The sequence below is a fragment of the Echeneis naucrates genome, chromosome 22 (genome assembly GCF_900963305.1).
Source record: "Echeneis naucrates chromosome 22, fEcheNa1.1, whole genome shotgun sequence".
Classification (NCBI taxonomy): Eukaryota; Metazoa; Chordata; class Actinopteri; order Carangiformes; family Echeneidae; genus Echeneis; species Echeneis naucrates.
This window is the reverse complement of record NC_042532.1, coordinates 10119405-10138763: the sequence shown is the minus strand read 5'-3', so window position 1 is coordinate 10138763 and position 19359 is coordinate 10119405. Positions and strand designations below refer to the sequence as shown.

The following is a 19359-nucleotide window of genomic DNA, read 5'->3' as shown; positions in this document are numbered from 1 at the left end:
TGAATGAGAAGGTGTGTCCAAACTTTTGGCCTGTACTGTGTATGTATTTAAATCTAAGTTATTTGATAGTGGTATTACATGTTAGACCAGTGTTAAGTCATTCTAAACTGCTCTTACTGCCCCAATACTCTTAAACTTTCATATCAAAGTTCTTTTTATTAATGAAGTGTATCAAAGGTAGTTTCATTGTTGTAATGCTTTTCCAAAGTAAGTAACAGTTTTCTTTTCTCGTCTCTTAGGCTCAGTTCCCAGACCAGACGAGCGCTCCACACAGCCAGGGTCCAACAAGCTCACCCAGCTGCCCTCCAACCTGCTTTCATGTTCACCCCAATCATGGCCTTGGTCATAACCACATCCAGACCTACGTCAGTCCTGCTCTCACCCCAAAGCCTCCCAGCAGTGCTCGAGAGGGACAGATCAGGAAAACGGCAACAAAACGCCTCATCAAGTAAGACCAGCTTTGCCATAAAACCCATGTTATATCAACAAAGTTTATTAAAGTCACCATGTCATTTACAGCAGAATAAGTTATTGCAGTGGGGTAGTGTTGATTATTCCCTGCTAAAGGGGTGACACAGGGTTCATGGAATGGGTGAACTCAAGAGGACACGGCTAATGATAATGGGGGTTTGAAAATGTGTGTCATAGAGTGCTCCCAGTCTTCTGGCCGTAGGGTGTATCTGCCTGTTCGGTAAACAACCTCATCACAAGGCTGATTTTTGCATGAACCATAAACAGAACGTGGTTCATTGGAAGGCCCCAGGCTCCAAGCACTGTTTAAATCCTGTTTAGTTTGGAGATAAGCTGAAGAGCACAGAAGGGAAAATAAAAGGAAAAGAGTGAAACTGGGCAGAACTGCCAGCTATTTCCCTCACTTACTTTATGACTTTATTACTGCCACATCTGGCCAAACTATACAACAACAGCAAACTTTTACTTTACTGATCTGGGTATAGCTGATATGTGTTTTTCACGATGTGCTATTCTCAGAGTTACTTCATTGTCAATTCATTAATTGCAGTTTTGCAGGCTGATACTTAAAACAGATGAAATTTAATGTAGCTGAGAGCGGCTCTTGATCTACTAATGTGTTCCAGTTATCTTACTTAAACTGGTTAAATAGTCCCTAGCTGGGAAATAGTTAAGAGGGCAACGGTGAAGTGTAGGGGTTGTAGAATAGGTTAGGGCAGCAGGGTAGGTGCTGTGTTTGCTCCAGCGTATGTGTGTGTCTGCCTGGCAGTTGCTGTGTTTACCCTCTGCATGTGGAATTCCAGAGCCCCCTCACACTCTCCTCTGTCCTGCATTCTTGTGGTCGACCAGTGTGACAGGAGAGAGTGTGGGAAAAACGGAAGCTTCAGGACCAAAAATGCACCGATGGAAACAATGAAAAAAAAAAAGAAGAAGAAGAAGAAGAAGAATAAAGGGGGGGAGGGGGAAAGAATGACAGAAAAGTAAACTCTGTCCAGGAGAAGGGAGATGATTGTTTGCAGAAAATGGTGGGATAATAAGTTGCTTCCCTTTATTTCCAGCACTCATTTCAGGGGCAACTCAATACCTCTGTTATTGAGGCACATCTGAAATGCATCCCAGTGTAGGCTTAGGCTCCTCCAACTTATAATAGAATCACTGTGCTGGGTGTATTCAAACAGTTCAAGGTTATCCAACCCTCCAAACACATTCCTGTAGTCAGCTGTTGAACTGTAAAACTGTTGTTTGATATAAATTTACCACCGCCAATGTTGCCTGTTTCTCCCATGAGTAACACACCACTGATCTGACATTTGAAGTTGAATCTATTTATCAGAGTGACATTTGGTTCTTGGTCGTGTTTAGCAAAGGAAATGGAATGAAGAGTTTTGTTGATGTTGGAAAATGATTTCCTCTGCAGGCCTGTGAGACAAACTCCTTCCACAGGGTTATTTAGTCAGGTTTGTTTCACAGTGCTGACTCGGACTAGTGATTGGGATGAGTGATGAGTCAGCATGCTGTTTTATTTTGAGATTTATAGAACTTGGCAAAGTTTTTGAGTGACAGTGCCTTTGTTCTTTATGCTCAGCTAACATACAGTTACACTTGCTTGAAGCAAATTTTGGTATCACACTCAGCAGGGCAGGGCTCTTTGGTCTATCAACATACCACAACCGCCAACTTGAGGGGCTGCAAGGACTCAAAGTGGTATGACTTCAGGGAAGGCTTTGAAAGGAGCAATTTGTAACACTAATAAATGAGCCTGTTTAGTATTTTGTTTGCAAGGTTTGGCTAGTCGCAGCTGTAACTACGGAAACCCGGGCTGTCGTGTGGCATTACTAATAGGGTGACAATTACAGCAGCACCATTAATGTCAGCCTTGCTGCTGCTTTCACTCCTTATTAATCAGCCACAACAGTAGTTATTTTCACAGGATACTGTATACACACAGAAGCTGCCAAAAGTGTGTTTATGGTTAAACTTTGTCCCCTTTGGTCAGTCCGAGAAACATTAAGACACAGCAGCTACCTGAATGCACAGAAACTAAGTGTTTACATAATAACTTCTGCTATGTGCGAGCAGTGTGAAATTTTAAACTACAAATATTGAGTTCTTATATAGTGTTTCTGGCTGCTGGCTGACTCTTGAAGTGACAGATTGAGAGACTTTTGACAAAGAAAGTGATGTGACGAGCCCAGAGGTCAAGTTTTTTTTTCCTCTCAATATGAAAGGAGTTACTTCCTGTTGAAGTATGCCACACTTAAAATGGGCCAGTACTATTTGTGGTTGTGTAATGCTATGAAAGAACAACTGTGCAGCCCCTTACAAGGAGGCAGTGTGTACCCTCATTACCGTGTTAATGCTTCTTTGGCAAGCTGCTGTTATGGGCCGAGAGGTTAATACCAGCTAAGCTTTATTTATTGTTCCCCCTAAAAAATGCTTAACAGATTTAATGTATAAGGTTACAGACATGTTTGCTCCTGCTCTACGCTTCAACAGTTCTTGTAATTGTTTTCCCTGTAAAAACACTGTGTTTGCTCTCTGATTATTAGGCTGTGTAATCTGTTGTCTATGATTTCCAGACTTCTGTATGCTCTTTTTTCAAATACACCATGTTTACAGAGCACTACTATATCCACCGTTCGCCCTATAAGAAAGAGTGTGTATGTGCTCTTTCTGTCTGCAGGCGTTGCCTGTAATCTCACATAGTCTGTAATCACCACAATAATCTTGGCAATGTGAAAATCACATCACCCGGGACAAGGAGTAGGAATTTGCCCCTTTCTTGTCACAATAGTTCAGGAAAGGCTCTCAGTAATCACTTAACCCCCACTAGTCTCAACTGACTGCACTCTATTTGAAATCGACTCAGTGGCTTATCAGATATTGTGCGCACGCGAACACAAACAATCACAAATTGTCAAAAACGATTATCTTAAGGTTTTTGTTTGAATGTTTAACGCAGAGTAGAGATAAACGCACTGAAGTGTCGGAACAGCTTGGTCCAGGCCTGTGTAGATAAGCCTGTTTTTTCAAATACAATTTGTCACTTTCTAAGCCTTCATGGAGAGATCTGTACCGATGCTTATCTACTGTTTGATTAACAGGCAGACGTCCTCAGAGAGTTCAGCCAGTGGAGCTGTGTCCAGTGGCCAGCATATGGTCTACGAAGCCATCTGCAGTAAAACAGGTGGGTGTGATGCTGCAGTTTTACCCATGCTTGGTAGATTATCGTACAGTAACTCAGCCTGTAACTTGGCTGTAGTCCATAGGCAAGGGGGAAAATTATGCCCTCTCTGTGCCAGTGTCAGTGATTACAGCCAGGCATTGTGGACATTCCTCATGGAGGACTGATAAACACCATTAGATATTTTTACCCTGCTCTTGTTTACTCGGGGGTATGCAGAGTGTGTGTAAATGTATTTTGCACACAGCAAAAGATATGGCTGGTCGAAAAGCACAAGTGAGGTTTTGTTATGTTACAATGACTTGTGCCATACCCACTTCAGAGTTTGAAGAGTTCGAGCAGTCAGAACTAAATGCGCATAAACTAACTTTGCTGTGCAGTAATATTCTGTTTGATCACATAGCCTTCATGTGTCTAAAATTAGAGGTCAGATTACTGCTTAAGAGGTATAAACATGATAACATTGCTCTTTCATAATGAGATCCAGTGATTGGAACCGTTTGGGCATTCCCATCTGTTGGCAATTCCTACACAGGACTACACAGTGGTGATTACTGTCTGTCCACCAAACGCGCTGTCTGTTTGTGCCCCAGAAATCACACCTGGAGAGAGAAAAGGTAGCCCAGCCCTTACCAAGTCTGTTGTGGCTTTGTGCGCAATGGTGGGTGCATGCACTCACTTGCGTCCTGTCACCCACAACTCTTTCCACAGCTCTTTCCAATTTCAGCAAAGTGTGTCGCTCAATGGAGTAACAGTGATATTAAACAGTTTGTGCTTATGGACACATCTGTTCGTCTGATCAAGGCCATTTTCCAGAGACTAACTATACATTAGGACTAACTAATCATAATATTCATCACAACGTGTGAATGTCACAGTCAAGCTGACCCAGGCATCAGCTTGTCGGAAAAATACAGTAGCTGTGCGCTCTAACCCCGATCCAGCAAAAAAAAAAAAAAAAAAAAAAAATTTGTGCGTGTCAGTGACCAGGACATTTCTTTTTATTCTCCCTCTTTGCCTCAGACTACGAAGGCTGGCTTAAGTTAACAAACATCTTACAAACTCATCAATTACTGTAATAGGATCCGTTGGGAGCAGCTTCTGAATTTCATGAATGCATTTTTTCCGTCGTTCGGGGCGCAGAGGGTGGGGGAGATGCCTCACTCTTGGTTTTGGGAAAAAAAAAAAAAAACACAAAAAAGACTGAACCAAAAACAGCAAAAAAAAAAAAAAAAAAAAACCCAACAAAACAAAACAGTAAGCACCAAAATCAGTCAGCAAGGCAGGTTTCCATTGAGAAAATAACACAGGGACTCTGTGTGGTGTTTTTGAAAGGGGTGGGGGGTGTTATTGGAAAGGGCACGGCTTTTGTGGGGGTTTAAGCGTGCGTCAGGTCTTTCTGGCTGGCCAGTGTACCTTTGTGGTGAGATGACTGAGCTGCCCTGATCGACTCTGACAGGGAGTTAAAGCGAGTCCAAATTGAGGGCATTCTCAATGATCAGCTGTCAACCATCATAAATCACGCACTCCCTTTATCTCTCTCTTGTGCCCTCTCCTAATCTCTTCCTCTCTATGCTTACACAACTCTCCCTTTATCCTCGGAAAGCGTCTCCCGCTCACTCACCACACCTACTTTCTTTACCTACTTCTTATGTGTTCATTTTGGAGGTTGAAATGGTGGGTGATGGGTGGTGGGGGTAGCTGGTTTAGAGGCTATCAGATCTTACAAACCCAGATTATAATCAACCACATGTGTTTTACAGTCTTTACCTTGAAGCTTTCTTGAAGTTCTCCGGGCTTCACAGTTGGTGCCTGTGAGCAGATTTATTGCTTTGCTTAGTTGGAGGAGGAAATGAATGCTACACTTGTGCAGCATGCATTTAATGGGAGTCTGATCATGTCCGGACGGATAGCTTAGACCTCTATCAAAATTATGTATGATGCTTTGTTTGGAGGGAATGATAGTTACTGCAAAACATCCGCTTTTTAGTTGCGTCATGTTTTTGGACTTTTGAATTGAAGCACCGAAGCACCTTTTTTTTTTGTGAATGACTTTTTTAATTTCATTTGTGTTTGAGTTAAGTGTAAGCACAAAAACCTTTAATAATTATGGCAGATTCCTCATAGTTGTCACATTTGTCAGACTTTTTGGGTTGATTTTCACATTAACATTATTTTGTCAATTTTAGTTCCACGTGACATTTTAAGCGGGGTATGTTGGAGAGAGTATTGTCCCTTTATCTGTCTTTTGCTGAGCTAAAAGAAGCTGCTTCCAGCAGTCATGTCATCGGTTTGGAAGTTCGGGAGATGTTTTCATTTTCCAGCTCAGTCAGGCCCCACGGCGTAAAAGAGCACCAAAATAAACAGAGTATGCAGAGAGGGAATGAAAGGGAATACTGTTTGGGAGCACAAACACGGCAGCTCTGACTGTACTTGGAATGCCTTTTCTACTGGATGCCTGGCCACATGCCAGCCGATAGGATGCTAGGCGAGCAGGCTGAGGGCGAAAGAACCCTCAGGCGAAAGTCTAAGCACCAAGCTAACTGAGCTCAGATCTGCAGGTCACCTCCTTGACCAGGGATAGTTAATAAGATAAACAGGACCATCACCAGGAGGGTGTCAGTGGGCTCAGCTAAAGAAAAGTTCCTTTGGGCCTGTGTTAAACATTTCCCTGTGTACACATGAAGAAGACTGTCAGCTGCCTTTTTATCTTTTGCACTCATTTTTCTTTCATCTGTTCCTCTCCAGGTCTTTCTGTTTACCGCAAGCTGTTCCAGGGCCAGGAGCCCAATCACAGATGACAAGAAGGTGACCAGAGGCATGTCCTGCCACTCTGCTGGCCAGACAGGTGCCTCTGCATGTAACAACATCCTCACAGAGGTGTATTCTGGGAAAGGACAACAGCAACAGATAAAAGCATGCCAGGCATTGAACAAGGTCATATTAATTTCTCTATGATACAGCCGCAGACATGCAAGAGGATAGTCTTCTGGGCCAGGAATACCCAGCTTTGACGCAGGTTGAGATTTCAGATGGCCTTTTCAGCCCCCATCCCACATCCCAATCCCCCAAATCCCCTTCAGCTACACTCAGTCTGTATCGCAACAGTTGCCTCCCCTCATGCTATCGACACTACTGATGCCACAGAAAGATTTCACTGACAGATAGCTGTCAGCAGATGGTTCTGCAAGCCCTCATGGTATTTTAACAACAGGCTTCAACCCTTTATTCTTTGCTCGTGGAGTGGCATGCGCACTGGTAGCCATTTAAGTAGGGTTCTTTTCCTTCCTAAAAAGTTATACAAACAAGTGAGATTGAGGTTCAGTATTCCAAGCAATCGCCAGAGAGGCTTATCATCTTCTCATGAATGGTGAGCATCTCAAGAAGCTTCTTGAGATGCTCAAAACCCCAGTCTGGTCGGAAGCCATACAGTTGCCAAATGAGACTCTGGCCATTCCCTACGGATGTGTTAAAGATGAGCATCCTTTGCTCATAGGCTAGAATAGGGACGTCTGATTGTTATAGCTCAACTACTATTGCCTGCTGCCTTGTTCCCTGTTTACAAGGATGATGTAACTCTGTCGAAGGTGGGTTTACGTCTTATATCAAGAATACGTTCAGCTTGTAACTGTTCTTGCAAACTGTGCAAATGGTGGTGATGTGTTTTCTTGAATGGACCAAATTTAATATCTTTGGTATAATAAGTAAATTATTGTCAATGCGTTGATATTTATTACATTTACTATATGTATGTTGTCCACCAAGAAGTCTTCTTGGCCATTTCTGTAGCTAAAAGCATAACTTAAAGAGGTCTTATGGTTATGCACAGCCTTGCCTACAATGGACATAAATGCAGCACCAGCAGACCAATGTCCTGCAGGATATTCAGTTTCTTGGGACCATACAGTACAGTGAGTTGACTCAGGGTGTGTTAATCGAGCAAAACATCTCTGTTAGATATCAATAGATTTAGCATATGTTCATGATGGCTTTGTCAGAAATACTTGAATCTCATGCATGCGTTTGTCCTCAACTGATGATTATCATCCGAGTGGTTTTCCAAAGAGTGTAGGTTTTATTATATACTTGAGGGTACTAGATTTTTTTGTAGTGATAGATGTTGAACTTCATGTTGTGGATTTACTGCTGTCAAAGCCAACGCATGCTGTATAACGAGAATGCAAAAGTAGAGTCAAAGTCAGTGTGTATAATCTACTGTGGCTATACAACAATATTTTCAGTCTGAAACAACAGCATCTGTCTTCTTTCTGATTGTTTAACATCAAATGTGCATGGAACTGTAATGTTTTTGACATCAGCAACACTGACATGAACACTTAGAAAAAAATCAAACATGCTGATCATGTCATTAAATGTATTTGTTCACCACATGTTAGTCACTGGACTGGATGCATTCACCCAGTTACCCTTTAAAATAAAGTGCTCTACAATACTAAACGCAGAGATAAAAACTCAACATAGAACAATTCTATACAACTGTTCCTTTTTAATTAAAAAAAAAAGTGTTTCCAAGAGTAATAAGAAAAAACATTTACAGTTTGTGATCTAGTTAAGTGTTCACTTAGTGACATACATCGTCTCATACAACAGAAAGGCTTCACTTAAAAACAAAACAATCCCTGGAATAACCATCCTGTTGCATTACAGAGGTAAACATAACCATGGAAATACTACTTTGAAATAAAGGTTGGTTTCCAGCATGTTTTCTTTTTTTTTTTTTTTTCATAAGATAATTTTCATTTAACAGCATTTAATCCTAAATAAACAGTGTAGGGAGCTGCGGCGTACACAGCATCAGTTTCCAGCTTGGACATTCGAGGGTCTCCTGTAAGTCAGGACCGAGGGATGTGTTTGCTCTCAGCAAACAATCATTGTTATCTTACCTCTCCTGTCATGCTGAGCTCAGTCTGCATCCTCAGTCATTATCTTTTTTTTTTTTGACTGCAATTGTTTTATGTCCATGAGAATGCAGTGGTCATTGCAAGACAAGTATCGTTCTGTTCCTCTTTCTGTGAAAACAGGTTTTGAATACCAATGTCACGTAACACTGAGGTACAGGCTGTTAAAAAATGCTGGAATATTAAAAGAAGGAAAAACACGAGAAACACTGATGTCAAAATGCGATTGTTGAAGGTCAACAAGAGGTCTGATGGGTTTGAGAGCGCTGTTAGAGAAGTGGTGTTTGATTAGTTTTTCAGGTAAATGCTGCCAATGACTGCGAGCAGAGTGCTGGACTGCATCTTCATTGTTCTTGAGAGACCGTGGGCAAGGCTGCAGCAGAGGGAAGAGGGAAACATGGAGGACAAACTGTACTGCGCCTCTTCTAACCCTTCATACCCGCTCCTGAGTAGTGCTGGGAGCCATCACATCCCATGTCTCTCACCGGGCCCTGAAGCTCTTAGATCTAGCTGCACTTGCAGGACTTGACGACCATGTTGGAGAGCTGCTCGACTTTGGGTGAGCGACCCACATAGTAGAGGATGGTGAGGGGCTCCAGGTCCTGAGGAACACAGCAGGGTGACGCAGAGGCTTCTGGGTTCAAGGTGTTGTAGAGGCTCAGCAGCTTTATGACGGAGGAAGTGGAGAAAAAGGGTCAGCAAACATTTTTTTTTTTCGTTTGATTAATTTGTTCGTAGCGTTTTGTCTCACCGAGCTGTGGGTGGTGTCTGCACTTCGTAGGTAAGGGCATGGCCCAGAGCAGAAGTTAGCATAGTACCCTTCAGGCTGATGGATCCACCGCCAGCCCAAATCCTGCCGGAAATTAATATATAGTGGTCGCACGCAGCAGTTCTCCTCGTAATTGCTGCAGACAAGAGAGGACGGTGAGGATTACACACATTTTCTAAAAACGATTTGAAGAGTTGTATACATTTTCCTCCTTAAGGTCTCACAGCTAGATATAAGAAAGAGGTTCAGAAATTCCACTCTTAGGTGTGCCCTTATTTTCCCTCTTGGAGTCAGCCCAGGTGTCTTTGGTGCTGTCTGTCAGTCTAATGGAGGAAATCCAGAGCCGAGGAGACGGTGTGTTAAGAGGAGGTAATGTTTGCTAGTACTGGGACAGATCCCAACTTGTATCAGCTAATTCCTGTGTCATGCTCGTCTGTGTGATTAACAAGCTTATTATTCTATGTCTTCTGTGACCATGTGCTGTGTCTCCCTGCCATCCTTGTGACAGTTGATATTACTATTTCTTGTTAGTGTGGCTGGTATACTGGACAATATAAAGTAACCCCCTCCTTGCAAAAAAAAAAAAAAAAAAAAATTTGCTGCCAAACTTTATAGGAGTATCTTTAAGTGGCCTGGTGGTCAAAGCTCCAGGACTGACGGTGCAGGTGCAAGCCAGAGAAAGTATTTTGGAAAGTTAGAGACAATAAAAATAGTCAAACGCTGCATAACATTTTCCAGGAGGAATAAATGTGCCTTACTTGAAGCAGTAATTGGTGTCAAGTGCCCGCTTGCGCCTGCGGGACGAAGACTGGGCATCCAGCCTGTGGGGAGGGAGCATCATGAGGATGAGGTGGGGGTAGAGCTGCTCCTTTTGTTTTTTCAGACGGCTCGGGTCGTCATATTCTGCTTCCATTCCTGCAGGGGCAAGTAAGTCAGTCTGAATGATACCAAGAAAAAAATAAACTGCACAAAAATGCACAAAAGTTGAGTTGAGTTGTAAAAGATGCCCAGGCTTGAAGAACTGCTACTTATCTCTAATCAGATCAGTGGGTTGTAATTTATACATAAGGACACTGTAATCTCCAGGTCGGGTTTTATTCATTTCTGGCTCGCTTTTCTTCCTTCTCCCTCTTTAACGCTGGTCCCTCTAGTGTCCTCTTTTCCTCCATTTTCCCCCCTGGGCTTGCGTCTGCTCATCCAATCTACCCCTGATAGCTTAAGCAGTGGATATCTCAGGAGAGATGCTGCTGGTGGATATGTACGCCCCTCTTTAATTTGGGGCCAAACGTCTGAGCACCGTGGCAGCACATTCCTTGTGGCCAAGCCAGTCGGGAGTGTTCCCAGGACCGAGGGCCCGGGGGCTCCAGTGCTAAGTGATATACCAGATCAATTGTATTCCCATGCTCTGTGTCTCTCTCTTCCTCTCAGCTCAGAGAGGAAACCCATTATCTCAACAAAAAGGCCTCAAAGAGTATTACAGCTAGTGGAACATGTTGATGACTGGATTTTATTTGAGACCAGTCTCATAATAAGGAGTATTGTAATGGTACTGTACTGTAATCAGATTCTCAATCATAAACACCCCTTCCACTACGCCTAACTAAAACAATACTTCAAACAGCTTTATGCTGGCAGTAAATACAATGAAATAAAATGTAGTCATTATATTACCAAAGGAAAATAATAATAATAATAATTCCAGAAAACAGACAAATTTTTCATTTACACATTTTTTAGACTTTCCTTGAATCTACAGTGTGGAGTCCATGTTACCAATAAACTCTCATCAGATGAAGCTTCCTATAGACAGATTTGTAGGACCATGTTAAATTTCAAAAGGAATGTTAATGACCAACTATTACATGCCAACTTCAACTCCTGATGAAGCCCAATTACAAAAATTTGGAAACCTCTAATGCGGGTATTACAACTAAAACCCCAAAAGGAGCCTCTTATATCAAATGGTCCTGAGAGCCACTAATGCAAATCATCCTTAACCCCGCTCTGCCTAATGACTCTAATCAGAATAAACCAAATTTTCTAACAAGCCAGAGATGCCTATCTGAAACATTCAAAAATTTGAACAAACTCAATTGTTATCGGCTTCTTGATTGTGAATGCAGACTGACAGAACCTCTTTTCATTTTAAGGGATCAAAGGCAAAGACTAATGTTGACCAAATACAGAGCGAGCAACTGCAGACACAAATATATCTTGGAAGCTGAAGGAAGAAAGAGTCTGAAATCAATTTTGCACAACAGGTGATACTGAGACCAAGATGCAAAATCGAAAACACGCATTTAATCAACATGGAAATCTTAAAGATATTTGATTTACTAATCCATATTTTAGTAGGAGAGCAAGACATTTCAAGGAATGCTGTGCAATTTAGGGAAATAAGTGTATTTGTTTTCCTTTGACGAGTTAGATGAGAAGATGGGTTAGCTTACCCTTAAGACTCAAAACAGGGAGCAATACTATTACTCTAGGTAATATCTTCCTCACTCTTATGTTTGGATTTTTATATTGAACAAAAGATATTGTGTTAATTTGTGAGCTTTAAAGTTGCTTCAAGAAAGGCTTCCAGTCTTACCAGTCTTGCCATCCAGACATGAAAGTCAAATCCATTTTCCCAGCAAACCCTCAGCAATGAAAAAAATATGTGTTGTGTTGTTCTGATAATTTCATACTACTGTGCAATGAACTGAGGGATATTCAGTAAGAACATACCTCTGAGTTTTACTCACTTGCTTTTGCTCTTGTATTTTCATATTTATACAAATTAGTCTGAATCCATGGTAATCCTATTAGTATTTTTCATATTTTAACTGACTAAAGGAGGCTCATGCATAACAAGCTGTCTGAAAAAAATAACGACGCCCAAACCAACTTAGTTTGTCACATTACTGAGGAAGGCAGTCTCACCTTTGAACTTAACCTCCAGCACCTCTTTGGCATTCTCAAAAATGTCACCATTAGGCTTGAAAGTATGACATGGACAATGGACACTGATCTCCAGGCCGAGGTTGGTCTCTGAGGAAAAACAGCAGAGAAAGGATGTAAGGAGCTGAATTTTTTCTTTGAGGAAAACCATAAACTCATCCTCTTTGGCAGGATATGCAATACAAGGAAAATTCAAGGTGTCCCACTCACGTCGGTACATTAGCCACTCCCTCACTGTCTCTGTAACATCAAAGGAGACCCATTCAGGCGTTCCCTTGGTCAGGACATTCTTGCCCCCAATGTAGCGCTGTTTGGCTTTTGGGTCGTCTTTCTGGAGGATCTGTGAGGAAAGATGAAAATGTGACCCAGCTGCATAAACTCTCTTTTTACACACATACTCACTGACACACAGAACCAGAGCTGTCTGTCTGAGCCAGACTCTCCGGGATGCCTTGGGCCAAACGTCTACTCTTCATGGAAAAAGTGACTCCCTGTGTTGATATCCCCATTTTGCAAGTTAATGCCTGCGTGTTACCCTCCTGCCAATGAGAACCTGGCTGTCCTTCACATCAGCGGTTCAGACTTTTGAGTTTAGCTCTTAGATGGAGTGTCCCACAGTTCAGAGAGCAAGCTTCCAGGTATCTCTGTGGGCGTTAACATCCCAACTGTGTTTTAGTGTTGACACCCCAAAAGCACAAATTCAGTGGTGGTGGAAAATAACGTGCCTCTAACAGTGGGTTTCACACCTGGCAACACCAGTGTTATCATTATAAGCGATGTGTGTGTTTGGGTGGTGGGTATGAACACTTAGCCCCACAGCGGTGCTATGGATAACCGTTTTCCTGAACATTGTCAGCATCTAATCTACTTTCCTGTGGGAAACAGGGGCCAAAGGACTGCCAGCGTCAACCCTCTGCCAATCAGCTCCAACCTGAAAACTGTGAGGGTGAGTAAGCGGCTCCATTTACTCCCCCAGTGGGTGACCCTTCCTCTATCTCCTCTTAGGGCCCTGGAAACAATCTGAGGGTCTGACAGTTGGTATTCAGTGCTGGCCAGAGCTTCGCCTCAGAGGCGGTATGCAGTCCAGAGACACTAGTCTCCCTGGCAGGAAATGTTGGAACCTGATCATTACTCCTAGTCTCTCATGGGAGATTAATGAGGAAGCTGGAAAAAAAAAATGTCCCTGCCACCCAACATAATGACATCTAGCAGATGCTAGATTTAACATACTCCACATAAGGGGTGAAAACACTGATAAACACAGATATGCAGGTGCAGATCTATAAACCCCCTGCTGAAAGCATAATGCCTAACTTGATCTAACAAGGATGGACAACTGCATAGATTGACAGCTGAAAAAGAAGAAAGTTCTGCATGGTAATCTAGAATTTCTTAAAGACGGCATAGCAAGCTCTTAAATTTGTCCTAATGTGGAATCCATTCAGCTATAAGCACATGGAATAATGATCAGTGGATGAAAAGAGGAGAAAGGGAGTTGGACACCCTAATATAAATGTTTTCATCTTTCTCACTGACCTGCACAGGCCTTCTGAGAGAAATTGAGCACATTACCCCCCAGCTCTGTGCTAACAGTGGAAATGAACGGTCAGGTCACACACCTGGTAGAGCTCAATCCTCTGCTCGTTTTTCTTGGCGCCGGGGTTGGGGATCCGCAAAGCTCGAAACTCGGCCCGGAACAAGTTGGTGGAGTTCTTCTCCATGGTCGAAACGTTGAAACGGAATACCTTGGAGGTGATACCCTTAGTGCAGTAGAGGAGGTCATCTGCAGATACAGTGGGCATGATGACACAACAGTTGTTCTGAAGATGTTATTTGATTTCTCCAAAAGAAAAAAAAAAAAGCTCCATTAGAGTTTCTTTTGTCAAAGACCCTTTAAGTTACCTCATTGTGTACATGTTATTGAAACCTAGTTTCCATTGACATTCTAACAGGGGTGGACATGTTTACCTTTTTTTTTTTTTAATTCCACAACCACAGATAAAAATAACAATTTCGCGTTATCTTTTTTAACTATTTCTAGTTCGTTCCAAGGAGTCTTTATCACAAAACCATCTGCTTATGCTTTGTGTGGTCCAAGTTAGCAACAAGTTGAAGTCATGAAATGAAAACCAAATGTCCCATGTGTTGGTGCAGCAGGCAGTGTGCTCCTCCTCCCACCAGCTCTGGAGCCTAACAGGTGCTCAGAGGGCTCGGACAGACGCCAAGAGGTTCAGTCAGGAACATGCGGGCTCACGTGCGAGAGCGGAGCATTACCTGCTAAAGCACTAGGGAGGACAACTCCGACATGACAGTAACCTCACCGAGTTCATGCTTGACATGCAATAACTTGCGTGAGTATATGTATGTGATTGAGTAGTGACCTTTAACAGAAAAAGCTAAATAAAAGGCCACATTGTGATTTGATCTGAAAAGCTTCCTGACGCCTCCCCCCTTTTTCTACCATGATACCATTTAACAGTTTATTATTTTAACAGGCCAAGCACATGCAGTGTTGAGCAAAACAAGCACATAGCAAACCTTTTATGAGCCTAGTGGAAACAGTCATTTACAGCCAAGCTATGGCTAATTTATTACCCCAAGCTTAAGCTTTATTACAAAGACTCTGTTTTGCTGGTGGTTGAAAGGGGGCATAGCACCTTTAGCTGATTTGCACCTCAAGCTGTTTCGGTACAAATGGAAACTCTTTTGTGTCATGCAAAAGGAACTTGCACATCTCCAAGTATCTGTACTTCATTTGACCCATAATCCTATTTCAGTGTCCTCCCAGTCATTATCTGATATTTCCACAAAGGTTTTTTTTTTTTTTTTTTTTTTTAACTTTCCCTATTTATAGTTGACCTTTTCAGCATTCATCCCCAGCCAGATATCTGTCGAGTGTTTCCACACAATCTATAAGGAGGAAACCTCAGTAGCCTTTTCCTCCCCCTCGCTTACTGCCCTGTCTGCCCCCTCCCCGCCTCCCCCACCAGAAGGTGGAAAGCCCCACTTCGAGTGGAGATTTGAAATTCTAATCAAGTCTTTGGTTTCCTTTTGGATGACCTCATTTTTCCCATTGCAATGGTTTTAGGTGGATTTCACATTATGGCTTATTTTTGCCAAGGGTCTGAAAGGTAATTTGTTCCATGTTGGTGAGTGGAGGCGATTGCTTGTATAATTAAAATGAAATACATTCACTAATTTGCTGACCCCCACTATTTTTAGGTGATGGCTCTCAAGACAAAGTTTAACCTGTGACCTATGTGAAGGTCCACATATCAATATGGTGAGATAAAGTAAATACACTTTAAAGTGTAAACATTAAAGAAGTAAACCAATTAAATTGACAATTATGACTACTGATTAAGTTCTTAAAACAAATTTGACTATAATCAGAAAAACCTGAGTTTTATTGTTGGACTTTATCATTTACATGCTTGCAAAAGTCTATTTATAGCCACATATAAAAACCTGGATAGGAAAATTATACCCAGTTGATCTCATTCTCATATTATCACTCAATTAGTTTGAAAGAAGATGGGGCTTAAATTAGGAATTTAGAGGAGAAGTAGTACAAGATGCCTGGAGACTCCGCAGTAAAGCTTCACATTAACTGCCTCACCCGGACGCTATCCACCACACCTCACACTGCAACACATGCCTCAGCCACTTGTGTATGGGATCCTTTCCTCTCACAGATAAAAACTCCCCGGAATCACCCCTTTTTACCCTTTCGCCCAGAGGATTGTCTGTGATGTCAGTCTCTCCAGATCTTGTGGAGGTAAACAAAGGAAATAGGAAGCATAAGGCAGCAGGTGCTAGCCAGCTGCTGAAGCGCCTAGATCTAATGAAAGACAACAGAAATTTCTTTGGAAATCTGTTTGTTTGAGTGCTATATCATCTGCTTTAATTGCAACATTTGGGATTTGAGTTTGTTTACATGATGCTCTCATTGTAAGGTTCAATTTTCACTGACCAATTACTCAGGAAATTAACATTTAAGTTTCAAGAGAATGCAAATTGCTGCTTTTGTATTGGATAAGAGTCTCATTTCTCTACTTCCTTCCTCAGACTGTTGTCATCCAGCACAGCAGATGAGATAATCTGATGGAGCCCGGTTCTGAAGAAAAACAACTTTTTTCCTCATTTGATTAAGGATGAGGAAGCAAAAATGGTAAAGGCATGGGAGTTGTGGGGGGTGAGTCGGGGTCTGGTTCTTTGGGAGCAGCCCGAAGACCTCTGTCTCTGTTTGTTCAGATGACATCATCTTTCTACTATCCCATATATCAGTTACTCTGCTATTCTGTACCGCTATCCCTCTACAAGATTTGTACTTACCCAGCACTGAGTTAATGATTGTTTTATTTCACTGAATCTGCATGCTGCAGTGAGCAAGGCATGTGCTTTCTAATTTTAACACATAAGCACCTGAGCTATTGCTCTAAATGTGTCTTGAACCCGTTTATTTTTTCAGCTGTATTTGAGGTTTAGTGGTATAATGAGCCATGCTGGCCTTCTGATGCTCCAGAAAAAGATCAACTTTGCTGCCATGTGTCAATTTTGCTGCATCTAATAAATGACAAACACCTTGATTTGAATTAGTAGTAGTGTCTACAAAAGTAGTCTGGAGCAAGTGGTGCATTCAAGTATGAGAGAAAAGTTTCTGTTTAACTGTGCATGAAAAAAGAAAAACTTGACTGGAGTCCCAAACACTCCCACCTTCCAAAAACAGCGAATGTAAAACTCATTATATCCAGCAGGAATGAAAATGAACTACGCTGCAAAATTATCAAGGTGACAGACATTATGTTCCTACACACTGCAACATGCCCTGCTTGCTTTAAAGTTAGATCATGGAAAGGGAGAGAAAAGTGCTTATTAACATATGTTGGCGCCTGGCGTTAATTTCACTAATTCATCCTGGAATAAGCTTTTTTAGGACAGTCAGTGCTGCCTGGAATAAGTCAGGTTCATGTCTTGTATTCTCACCTACAGTATGGCCTACTGTATGAGACCTGCATGATGTGTCCTGGGCACCTGGCCATCACTGATCCAACTCTTTAGACCTCTGTTTGTTTTGGGAGTTCTGGCTACCTCTGACCAGCGGATAAACCCTGAGCTGTGAGTTTTGAGTGTCAGAAGCACTTTGTGGGACCTGTGAAATGGATTTGATTCAGGACTTAGGCTGTAACCGGCAGAGGCTCTGCTCAGTGTCACAGCACAGCGTAAACACCTGTTGATTTCAAAATGGTAACACCAACCACTAGCTGACCTCTGACCGTGAACAGGCACTAGTCCATCTCCTCCACTTTGACTAACTGACCTGCTCTTGGAGGATCTGCTGCTCTCTTGGCTTCTGTTTCTGATTCCTGGAACAATCGATGGACCATATTTTATACAGGAAATACCAATATGGATGAACAAGGGAATTAGATCACAACACTGAGCTGCTGAGCTCCTGGCTACTAGAGAGAAATAGTAGGGAACTGGAGGTGAGAGTGGTAACACTGGATGAAAAAATATCGGGAAACTCACGGCCAGAAAATGGAAATGAGGTATTGGAGTTGGCAATAAATACTAGACTTAACTGCCTGAGAATTTTCCCCGCTTAGGAATGTGTCAGACTTAAGCAGGAGTTCCCATGGCTTTGCTTCGAGGTATGTATGAGGAATGGTGCTCATTCCAATTAGACTGTTTACTTTGCCCTCTCCTTTGCGCGCCGCTCCGCCGCTCACAGGCTCGTCTGTGCGTAAAAGCTGCACAGACACGAGTGGACTCCAGGCCAGCTGCAAAAATCCCTGTTTGACCCCCCTCCCGCCCCCCAACACACACACACACACACACACCCCGCATAATAATTCTGTAACGTGGCCTGATACCGTTTTATCGTCTTAAGTGCATCGGCGCAAAAATTGCAGGATATTTAAATATACTGTCAGTCAAAAAATCTCAAAGGGTGTTTGTTTTGTGAGTACTGAGATGATGGGGAAAAGAGACCAGAATAAACATGAGGCAGTGAACTTACTGTTTTCTGTTGGTCCACTGATCATGTTGAACTTGTAAATCTCTTTGGCATAGTACTCAGTCTCCGTGTTATCCTGTCCACAGCTCTGCTGCCTGTCTCTTCCCAGCTCCTCAATGAGCTCCTTAGTGCTGTTATAAAGGGCCAGAACCTGAAACGGTACCTGACTTGGACCTGTCGTTGGAGGCGGACTGGTCAGCCGGAGTTTACTAAGGATCTGTCCCCGGACCGCCTCCACTCTCTTTTTCTTTATGTGGTCAATGTCCACCGTGGTGCAAGTGGAGAGCGACAAAGTCATTGTCACACAGTTTGAGAGGAGGAAAAACAGAAGTGCTTTGCCCAGATTCATATTTCACACACAACCGAGGCTTGTCAAGTAAGAGAAGAAAAAAAAGACAAAACTAAATTCCGATTTGAATAGAATCCCTTTCCTCTTTTCATTCAGGTCGTGAGTGAGTTCTGTTCCTGCAGGAATCCCATTTTGTCAAGTGCTATGTCATCTTTGCAAAATGCGCATTTGCATTGGAGCAAATCCGTGCCATTTTGGAAAATAATCTCAACTCCTCATCAAAACTCTTTATCCTATTCTTCATTCCCCCTTGTCTCATGCACGCATCTCTGTCCTTCTTCTAAATTTACAGGGGACCGGTCTCTGCACCGTGGTTCAGTTTCTCCATTGCATTGGGCTCTTTCCATCCACTTGTTCTGTTGGAGTCAGTGCGCCTCCCAGCTCAACTCCCTGCAGCCCAGCCTCAAACACTTTCAGTCTCCTTCCACCCCGGCTCACAATTTATACTCACAAGCTGTGACGTTTTATCGAGGGAGGTGCAGCAACTTCCAGCCGCCTGTGCTCGGACAACGAGACCTGACATATTCTGAAAAACGCTTAATAGGCTGTGAGCCTTAAAATGTACATTGTCAAAGCTGTTTTTGAATCGGCCCTTTGACGACGAGCATTACATTGGGCAATGTGTGATTTCGCAAGAGGAAATGTGATTTATAAAAAAAAAAAGAAAAAAGAAAAAGAAAACCACAGTGATTGCTCGCTTTGTGT

General features: G+C 42.5%; 2 protein-coding genes across 4 annotated transcripts in view; one reads left to right on the top strand and one right to left on the bottom strand.

The window, feature by feature from the left end:
* The window catches only part of ttll5 (tubulin tyrosine ligase-like family, member 5), a 45154-nt gene extending 36824 nt beyond the window's left edge, over positions 1 to 8330 (top strand). For 2 of the 3 annotated variants that reach the window (XM_029494517.1, XM_029494515.1), the window contains exons 30-32: positions 240 to 448; positions 3576 to 3658; positions 6404 to 8330. In XM_029494517.1, coding sequence (XP_029350377.1) covers positions 240 to 448; positions 3576 to 3658; positions 6404 to 6456 — 345 coding nt within the window. In that variant the 3' untranslated portion in view covers positions 6457 to 8330. The remainder of the gene's footprint in view (positions 1 to 239; positions 449 to 3575; positions 3659 to 6403) is intronic. The other variant, XM_029494516.1, reaches the window with a different exon arrangement.
* On the bottom strand, positions 8148 to 19234 carry tgfb3 (transforming growth factor, beta 3). Its single transcript, XM_029494518.1, has 7 exons — positions 18309 to 19234; positions 13906 to 14069; positions 12497 to 12626; positions 12269 to 12376; positions 10102 to 10258; positions 9326 to 9479; positions 8148 to 9239 (listed from the first exon to the last, which is right to left on the bottom strand). The coding sequence occupies exons 1-7, from the start codon at positions 18652 to 18654 to the stop codon at positions 9081 to 9083; spliced, it is 1218 nt and encodes a 405-aa protein (XP_029350378.1). The 5' UTR covers positions 18655 to 19234; the 3' UTR covers positions 8148 to 9080.
* Positions 19235 to 19359: the final 125 nt, after the last annotated feature.

What these genes read in the sequence shown, in the direction of transcription:
- tgfb3 (XM_029494518.1), bottom strand. Translation starts at nt 18,654, where the DNA reads ATGAATCTGGGCAAAGCACTTCTGTTTTTCCTCCTCTCAAACTGTGTG. An exon ending in CAGTGGACCAACAGAAAACA is followed by an intron (nt 14,070 to 18,308) that starts GTAAGTTCACTG and finishes CTGTATCTGCAG; the next exon opens with ATGACCTCCTCTACTGCACT. An exon ending in GACACCAATTACTGCTTCAA is followed by an intron (nt 9,480 to 10,101) that starts GTAAGGCACATT and finishes TCTTGTCTGCAG; the next exon opens with CAATTACGAGGAGAACTGCT.